Below are 10009 nucleotides of genomic sequence, written 5' to 3' on the forward strand. Positions count from 1 at the left end.
AATTGCTCTCCAGCATTTGGCATCAGCATGTGTGTCCTATCAGTTAACTTAAAAATAGTAGACTGTTTAGGGGCTCGTAGCATGGTTTGATGGCCTGTGTTGCACCCAATGGTGACGCAGGGGGTCGGCCCCTCTTGGTGTGAGTTAAAACCTTGCTGGTCCTTCTGCTTTCAAGAGACACAGGCTGGAATTTTTGAAGAAAAAAGCACAAATGAGGAAAACCAAGGAGGTGAAACGATCCTGCATGAGAGCCTGCTGGGTTTCACGTGAGAGCCCATCCCTGTGTGAGTACCTGCCTTGGAGACAGCAAGCACCCAGTGTGAACTGTTCATTACCAGGGCAGAGCTTGTTTTCCATTGTTTTGCTCCTAATGTGCTTTTACTTGACACTTGTTAGGTACCTGCTTAGTATGAATTTTTGAGCTGCTGCCCATAGGGATTGCTGGGGGTGCCTCTTGTCTTCTGCTCCTGCTTTGAGTAGAGCTGCTGGCACCACTCTCTGCTGTCTGGTAACACACCGTGTAGCAGCTTATTAGTTGGGAGATTCCTGAGCAAGTGTCAAATTGGCATGAAAATAACAAGTGCTACTGATGGAAGTGGCTTTCCTGTCTTAATGAAGGTTGAGGAATGAGTGATTATGTTTTAAACCCTCAAGGGGAATATCCGCAAGCATTATCTGGAGGAAGGGAGTTTTTCCTTGGAAAAGACTTCTAGATTTGGCCATGAGTGAGTTCCCCAGCCTGGAGGGTGTCGTTTGTTGCCTTACCGTGCTGTTTCCAATGCACCAAAACACGAAGCAACGTGTTAGAAAAGGAAGTGAACCCTGTACTCGAGGTAATTTATGGAGGAGACCTAAAGTAGGCAAAATGTGATACCCATCTTAGAAAGCTGTGGGATTAGCACCCGTGTCACCAGGAGAGGTGTCACCAGGCAGCCCTTTGCTCTGCATGTGATGGAGAAGTCATTTAGCTCAGAAGTATAATGTTTCCTCATCACAGTACCTACAACTGATATATTTCTACTTAGAAGAAAACTTACTTTTCAAATACCTGCTGGTGTCCTCAGCATCCCTGTCTTCCTTCTTGAGAGGACTTTGTGGGTTTGACCCTACTTCACTTAGCAGATCTGACAAGACCATGGCCCAAGATGGCCTGGCTGAAGATCATGGAAATATAAGAAGGTGGCCAGGGGCTTTATTTACAGTCAAGAAATTAGCAAGCGATAAGTAACCACTGAATAGACAGCTTCTGTGACCCAAACAGCATCGTTTGGGAGAGTAACATACCAGCTACCCAAGAGCGGTGATTTATTTGATAACATCAGGAAACCATTTATGGTCTCTATTATGGACAGCACCCGCTTGGGGTTAAAACTGCTAGACCAGAGAGATTGATGTGTGGGTCTGCTGCTGTGCTTGCTGCTCTGTTATATAAAATAAGGGTGTTCCCTGAAATACTGAAGGGGCAAACGGAGCCGTTACGTTCCCGACTTGGATTTTTGAGTGGGGTTTTGGTTGGGGGTTTTTTTTAACCTTTACTGTTTATTATTTTATCTTCCCTGCTGTGTGGCAGCATCAATTAAATGAGGCCCTTGGGTTTATGGCTTTTTGATAGAGGTTACCAGGGCTTTGAACACCACGTTCCTTGGTACAAAACACAGCAGAGAGAGACCATCACCATGCAGAGACTATGTTGCTGCTGACAGACTCCAGCAGAGCATGGTTGAGATTGCAGTAAGAAATATGGTTTAAAAATTGGCAGGGCTTGTTATTGCAGCCCCTTTGCCTATGGTTTCTTTCTTATGAAAGACACATTCATGGTTGTAAGGTGAGGATTTGATTCTACACCCTCTGCCAAGAGCATCTGAGCCTCTGATGGGTAATTTTCCTGATCATAAGAACAGTCTGAACTGTGGTGTACTCATATTGGGCTGAAGTGGAAAAATCACTTGCCCATGCTACTCTGCCTTTACACAGCAGCCATGAGTGCTCTGATGCTGGCTTTTTGGTTTGCCACATGTGTTTAGAAGTCTGTAAAACACTCTAATCAAAGGAGGAGGTACTTCCTAGCTGGAGTGGACACAATGCAGAAAAGGACTTCAGGTAAGCTATGAAGTAAGAGCTGATGTAGCTCTTACTAAGTAAGAGAAGTAAGTTCTCATAGTAAGAGAAGTAAGTCTTTGTAGTTGCTTACTCATTCTATTTAAAAAAGAAGAAAAAAGGTAAAAAGTAGGAAAAGGCCGACCCTGAGTTGAACTGTAGGCCAAGATCTGTTGACAGTGCAAGGAAGGCCCATGGTCGTATCAGGCCAGTCAAGAAACAAGGTACCAGCACTGCCCTGGGCACCCTGGCTGGCTGGGAGCCTGGCATGGGTGTGCTCTGGGAAATGTGCTGGGGAGATCTCCCTGTGGGACCATTCAGGCTGCTTCACGGGGTTGTCCCCATCCCCGCATGGACCCCTGTCCCCAAGCACAGGGGGTGTGTTGTACTGGTTGCCTGGCTTTTTCCATCCTGGTGGATTTTACCTTAACCAGGATCTGGTGTTTGGGAGAGCTCATCAACAGTGTGATGACTGCACTCCCACCAACACCACCCACGATGTTCAGCCAGGCTTCAGACCTGGATAAAGGCAGCAAAGAGCCTGCAGTCACCAGCCATTTGGGATATCTGAGGCGTTACAGACACTGAAACCTCGTGCTGCTTCTTCCTGTGGTGCAGAACTTCACCCACACGCCTCGCAGGTACCATTCATGTCACTCCATCTCCCTGTAGCAGTTCACACTTGGGGTGCAGCACTGGAAGGGGTAGCGTCCCAGGAACCCTCTAGAAAATGGCCATCTCCTGCCTTACTCAATGGGGGATGCACCAGCTGCACTGAAATGTCAGAAGAGTTTGCACAGCTGACAGGTTGCTGAAAATGGACCATGGCAGCATTGCCATAAATTCTCTTTATCCAGCCAAGTGCAGCTTAATATAGACTTAGCTGCACAGTCTGTCTCCCACACTGAGACCCAGAGCTGCCACAGCTCATGACCAAAACATGAAGCTGTCTGTTTAACCGAATGAACTGCTGCTACTGGGAGGGGAAAAAAAACCCTACAACCCAACCCTTCAAACTTTATCTTTCTCTTTAGGCTTAGAAAGTAATTGAAGAAAGAGAGAAAGAAGGAACATGTCTGAACTCAGCCAAAACTCTGATGAAGAAGTGTGTCCTGAGGACATCGACGAAGATGAGATCCTGGCAAACTTGTCCCCTGAGGAGCTAAAGGAGCTGCAGAGTGAGATGGAAGTCATGGCCCCAGACCCCGAAGTCCCAACTGGGATGATCCAGAGGGATCAGACGGAGAAACCACCCACGGGGAGCTTTGACCACAGGTCCCTGGTTGACTACCTGTACTGGCAGAAGGCATCCAGGCGCATGCTCGAGGATGAGAGAGTCCCCGTCACCCTCTTGCCCTCTGAGGTAACAAGCAAAAAAATCACAGATATTTATTGTGCATCTGCTGTGGGATCTGTGTATAGCTTTAGTGCTTTAACCTACCTCTGCTCCCACCCCTTACGTGTGGTATGGTAGAACCAAATCTAAATTGATTCCTAAAAGCCTCAGCAATGGCAGGGTCCAGCTGGGACTGGTATCAGGGTTTGTAATTCTTTAATTGCTTTTCCTAAATATTTAGGGGTTTTTTTTTAATATAAGAGAAACCCTAATTCTATTTCAGTAAACTGATTCCCTAAGAAACTGACACAAGAGCAGTTTGGAGCATGTAACTCAAACCTGGTTTGTATGCGTACAGAACACCACTGTATCGCTTCCTCCGTACAAAGCTACCTTAATCATGTGTATTAGCTAATTAATTGACAGAATTTCATGTCATGCTGGGCAAAACCCCAAGCCACTGTATTTTAACAATGTGAAGCATTCGCTAACAACCCAGTGTGCAAGCTCCATGAGCCAGCCCAACCCTTTCCAGTACAACGCTTGAATCTATTCTACGATCTTTATGACTTTGAAATAAAGCAAAGGTCATACTTAGATATCTTTCAGGATGAGGGGCACACTTAAAAATAGGCTAATAGAATGGAAACTTGGCCAGATGAAACTCATCCATACCTGAACCCAAGTCCATTTGAGGTAACTGGGTTTTTTTAATTTATTTTCTGAAAACCACTAGTGTGTTTCTAATGTGCAGCAGCGTGGTGGATCGTGTGCTTCCCAGGGCAAGTTTCATGGGCTGCCTCTGGAGATGGGGGAGAAATCTGTTGGGTTTTTCCCTCATGCAACATTCCTACCCTCAAAATAAATCAGGAATCTGAGGGTAGAGGTACCTGCTGCAGTCACAAGTGGTCAAGCAAACCCTGTGCTTAAACCCTTTGCTACCACAGCAAATAGCAACCCCAGCCCCGAGGGCAGAAGTGACTTTGTGACCACGTTGTCTGACTGTGGGTGAAGCACAAGCCGTGCCCCTGCCCTGCCTGAGCTAGTGGAAATCTTTTAGCAAAATATCTTGATCTTTGTTAGTGCTTTCCAAGCGTTTCCCAGTGATGGAGTGTCCACTGCTAAAAAAAAACGATTCTTGAAAAAGAAACCTCAGCTAGGAGGGTCTCTGGAGGTGGTGGGAGTTTGCAAGTGATTCTATTTTGATGCTAGGAGCCCCGCTGCCTTGCAGCAGCTGTGTGCAGAGCCCATTTTCCTATCTCCAGACTCAAAATAAAATAGTGTTAATATTTTGCTTTATCTTCAGTGATGTGTTTCCCCAGCTGTGATGCTCTGGCAGGTACCAGAGCAGGCGGCTTTGTTGTGCTTTGTTGTCTCACATGCTGGGGCACTCCACTGTGCCCTCTTCATGCCCCTGGGGCCAGGCAAACAGCACTTAACACTGATTTCCGATGTTTTGTGGTGTAGGAAAGAAACTCCCTCTCGTCAAGGAAACAAAATTACACAAACTCCAGAGACAGACTCTGGATCAGAGACTGTTAGCCCCCAGAAGGGTTCAAGGACTACCTTAACCTCACATTAAATATGTACAGGATTTAATTGTCAGAATTTAATTTAACAGGGAAAGATGAGAAGCTGGTTTGCAGCCACTGTAAGAACAATCGTTCCTGTGTTCCCAAGAAAGCCAGCACAGCCCTGGCGTAGAGGCAGTGACACTTTTAAAGACTATTCTCTAATGTATGGGTGTGGAGGTACCTAAATCCAGCTGCTACGTGTTTACTTGAGCAGAAAGTTAATGTAACAAAGCTGCATTCAATTATTTCAGCTGTGGGGTTTTGTCTTCTTCAGAGGAATGCTGTGCAGGAGACGGAAGGAAAGGCCGGTGGCAGCGGCGAGGCAGCCGGTGGGAGAGTGCCAGGAGCAGAGGGAAAAGAGAGACATTACCAAAATGAGCATTTGTCCAACTCAGGAACACAATTCGGGGAGACAAAGAAAAACGGAAACATTAAAGGGGAAGAGGAAGACGAAGAAGAAACAGAGGAGGAAGAGGAAGATGATGATGATGATGATGATGAAGAGGAGGATGAAGAGGAAGATGAGGCTGAAGTAGAAACAAAGGAGGCTAACACCAGTGAGACCCGTCACAGTGATCAGACAAGTAAGAAACCAGGTACAGAGTCAGAAGAAATCACAGAGAAGCCAAATGAAAGTGAGAAGAAAATATCAAAACTAAACATCCCCAAAAAGTTAGCGCTGGATACCAGCTTCATGAAGCTAAGTGCCAGGCCCTCAGGAAATCAAACCAATTTAGAAGAGAGCTTGGAGAAAGTCCGGAAAAACAACCCAGACATGAAGGAGCTCAACCTGAACAACATCGAAAACGTCCCCAAAGAAATGCTGGTAGACTTTGTCAATGCCATGAAAAAGAACAAGAACATAAAAACCTTCAGCTTGGCCAACGTGGGGGCTGATGACAACGTGGCCTTCGCGCTGGCCAACATGCTGCGGGAGAACAGGAGCATCACCACGCTGAACATCGACTCCAACTTCATCTCTGGCAAAGGCATCGTTGCCATCATGAGGTGCCTGCAGTACAACGAGACGCTGACGGAGCTGCGCTTTCACAACCAGCGCAGCATGCTGGGCCAGCAGGCAGAAATGGAGATCGCCAGGCTGCTGAAAGCCAACGCCACTCTCCTGAAGTTGGGGTATCACTTCGAACTGCCGGGGCCCAGGATAGTGGTGACCAACCTGCTCAGCAGAAACCTGGACAAGCAGAGGCAAAAGAGGCAAGAGGAGCAAAGGCAGCAGCAAATGAAAGAGCAGAGGGAGTTGATAGCGATGCTGGAAAATGGACTTGGGTTGCCTCCTGGGATGTGGGAAATGCTGGGGGGACCCTTACCCCAGCCGAGGACGCATGAACCTCCACAAGCCCCAAAACCACCTGCCCCCGCAGCCATGTCTCTGAGCAAAAGGCAAGAGAGCACAAGGCAGCCATCCCCTGAGCAGTCATGCAGGGAGAAGCCCGTCAGCTTCAGGGTGATCAAGCTGAAGAAGACTCAGCGCAAACCTTCCGTGCCGGAGTATGTGGAACCCACTGAGAAAACTAACCTCAGAGATGTCATCAAAACACTTAAACCAGTTCCCAGGAGAAGGCCACCTCCCCTTGTTGAAATAACCCCAAGAGATCAGCTGCTTAACGACATCCGTCAGAGTAACGTCGCTTATCTTAAACCGGTAAGTACTTGGCGCGTTCACCCAGTGCGGTCCAGAGGCTGCTCGAGCATCCCTGTCTCCCTGCCTGCATCCATGCTGGTGGAAGAAAGGAAATTCACTCAGGAGGCAAAACAGCCTGCAGAAACTCCATGTTGGCATACTAGTAATAGCAGATTAGTGATGATAGGCAATTGCTGTTGTTAAATGCTTTGGGAGATCATAGAATCATAGAATGGTCTGGGTTGGAAGGGACCCCAAGGATCACAGAGCTCCAACCCCCCTGCCACAGGCAGGGACACCAACCTCCAGACCTGGATCTACACAAGGTTGCCCAGGGCCCCATCTAACCTGGCCTTGAGCACACCCAGGGACGGGGCATCCACCACCTCTCTGGGTAGCCTGTTCCAGCACCTCACCACTCTCTCTGTAAAGAGCTTCCCCCTAATATCTAATCTAAACCTTCCCTCCTTTAGCTTTAGTCCATCCCCCCTTGTCCTGCCATTATCTGCCCTTTTAAAAAGTTGATTCCCCTCCTCTTTGTCTGCTCTCTTCAGGGACTGGGAGGCTGCAATGAGGTCCCCCTGCAGCCTTCTCTTCTCTAGGCTGACCAAGCCCAGCTCCCTCAGTCTCTCTTTGTAGAGATATGATTTGTCCTCAGTGCCCCACAAACCCCACGCTTCTCTTTCCAGCAGCCCTGTTTTTCTTTAACTCTCACTTTAGCCAAGAAAGCGCTATCTCTTGGCCCGTTTGATGGTGGGTAAATGGAAACACTGGCCCAGGGTCGTGTAAGAAACAGCACCAAGGCAGGAACTGCCACACTCCCTTGTCCCTGTGATGGGTGCTTAAGCTCCCCCACAGTGAGTAACCATGATCCACCAGCGCTGGCGTAAACCTGCCGGAGAGGAGGGTCTGTGGTACAGCCGTGGTCTGGGACTGCCTTCGGCTTTCATGTGAGGGGGAAGTCCCAAGCTGCGATAACTGTCTCTTGGTGATGCTCTTACTTGGGTACTGAATTCACAGGCCACTTCTCAAATTGCTGGCTACCAGATTTAACCTTTTGCTGTGCTGAAATGTATTTCTTTGCATTGTATCATTTTTTCAAGAAACACTAAAAACTGAGTGATCTATTTGTAGCTGGTGATGTTGATGCATCTGTTTGTTTTGCTAAGGCTAGAGGGAGAGGACAGAAAATCCTTTGCAATTAAAAATAGTCAAGTAGTGTTTTGTAGTTCACATTTTGGTTTAATGTTGCTGTTTTTTACACAGTGGGGCACATCCTGCTTTCATTTATACCTGCCCAGAAATAATTATTCCCTCAGTAATTTCAGAAAAAGTAGTTTGTGCTGAAATTTTGGCAGGGGCAGGTCCTGCAGTGACTGTTCTGTGCCCAAAACCGAGTTCCAGGGCTGTGGTTTCCAGTGGCTGTGTGGCTGCAGCCAGACCCTCTCCTCGGGGCACTTCTGGCCTTTCTGGCCCTATCTAGGTTTTGCATTTCAGCCCCATGTCTAAGGCTCAAGATCTGCTCTTGTAAAAGTCACGGTTTGTGCCTGTGACAGCAGCTTGGTCTGTCACTGCCACCACATCTGCTTCCTCCCAGGAAGATGGAGGCTGATGGTGCTGATGCTCTGCCAGGCACAGCCCTCACTGTGCACAGTGGTGATTAAGAAACTCATGTGCTGCTGGGTTCCAGGGAGCAGTAGCGAAGTCCAGTCATTCTCCTCCCCCAAAATCCTTGGGAGATTTTTATAAATGAAGGCTGTGGGGTGATCAGCTCATGTTCCCGTGGTCAGAGCCCAGGGAAGGGTGGGACAATGGACACGTGTTGGTGTTATGGAGTTGTTTAGGGGGTTTTTTGGTCCTCTGTCATTGGGTCAAAGAGCTTGGATTTGGGGCATTAGGGTTTTATTCTCACTTGCCTATGTGATCATGGTAACTCCTTATTTGCCTCAATATCCTCAGCTTCATCCCTAAAATTGGGTGTTACTGCTGGAGCTGAGCTGCGTTTGTTCAGTGCGTGCTGGGACTCATTGCCTGCAAATGGATTTCCTGGGCATAAAGAATTGCAAACAGCAAGTGGGGAGTTAAAAAACAAAAGAAATTCCCAAGCAGAGCTCTTTATAGAGTCCCCAGCTGCTGTATGTTTGAGCTTTTTACTGTTTCTGAGGTTTTATATAAAACTAAAGGGGTTTGGGAAATAAGACTGAGACGTTTCCTCCTCCTAATACTTGCTGTCCTTGTCCAGGTGCCGTTGCCAAAGCAGCTGGAATGAGAGACCAGACTGACCTGAAGAAAACAACTAGGAATATAAAGACTGTTGAAGTTTTGCTTACAACTGTTTCAGCAGATGTTTTCTGCAGAACCCAGGTGGTACACACGACTCTTTGGGAACAAAGCCTGCGATGCACGCTTTCAAAGTGCGGTGACAACGGCTGGCATGGGAAAAGTCAGAGCGAAGTGTTTCCATCAGGTATCAAACAATCCCGGTGCCATCTGCCTGCCAAGTGGATTTTCAGGCACTGGGTTGTTGTGGGAGTATTTTCTCAGAGGCATACATAACCTTGCCTTTCTAGTTCGTCAGCAAACTATTTTGCTTCCACGTTGTCCTCCTGCTGCCAGATTCTGCAAGGAACATGCTGTGCTTTATCTTATCTTTCTTTTCAAACACACGGTCCTTTATTATTCTCTTGTCCATGAGAAATGTATTTGGTTTCCATGTACACAGCTTCATTTTTTAGGCTAAGGAAACAGAAATGAAATAAAGCTCTCTCCATCAGAGGTGTGCAGCGCTTCCCTGGCTAACGAGACGCTGACGGAACGGGACACAGTCTGGTTGGTGTTGTATCTGATCAGCATGTAAGAGATGATGCCACGTTCTGCCTTGAGAGCTGCAAAGCTTCACTCCCCATGGTTCAGCTCTGTCTATGGTGTAACCCTTAAGGACAGTCACCGTGGAGGGCCCTGAAATGCCTTTTCAGGTCTCTCGGCGCTGCTCTGCAGTGGTAGGAGGCTGAGTCTTACCCTCTTTTTGCCAAGAGTTTAAGAAACTCATCATTCCTCCTGGTATGGGGTGTGAATAGTGTGTCTCAGCCCTAGCAGGGGTGGATATGAAGGGGTTAAACCTGCCTATGTACAACTTAGTTGTCCCCTTTTTTAGTTTTTCCCTGTGACTTTTTATCTCCTCCCCTTTTTCAACCACATGAGATTTATTTTTGCCTTTCCTCATAAGGCAGCTCCAGGTAAGTAACACTCCTGTGGCAGACATCCACAGGAGACCAGTTGGTTCTGGCTGGTGTGTTTGACAGCAAGCCATGTAAAGGTCTAAGGCACAGAGAAAAACCACGGCCCTTCCTTTGCCAATAC

General features: G+C 47.5%; 1 protein-coding gene across 1 annotated transcript; it reads left to right on the forward strand.

The window, feature by feature from the left end:
• The first annotated feature begins 3013 nt into the window (after positions 1-3013).
• LMOD3 (leiomodin 3) lies at positions 3014-9422 on the forward strand. The gene is made up of 3 exons (XM_084269414.1): positions 3014-3460; positions 5282-6670; positions 8892-9422. Exons 1-3 carry the CDS (start codon positions 3170-3172, stop codon positions 8916-8918), a joined length of 1707 nt encoding a protein of 568 aa, XP_084125540.1. The 5' UTR covers positions 3014-3169; the 3' UTR covers positions 8919-9422.
• Positions 9423-10009: the final 587 nt, after the last annotated feature.

This window comes from Gallinula chloropus (assembly GCF_964237585.1).
Source record: "Gallinula chloropus genome assembly, chromosome: 12".
Lineage (NCBI taxonomy): Eukaryota > Metazoa > Chordata > Aves > Gruiformes > Rallidae > Gallinula > Gallinula chloropus.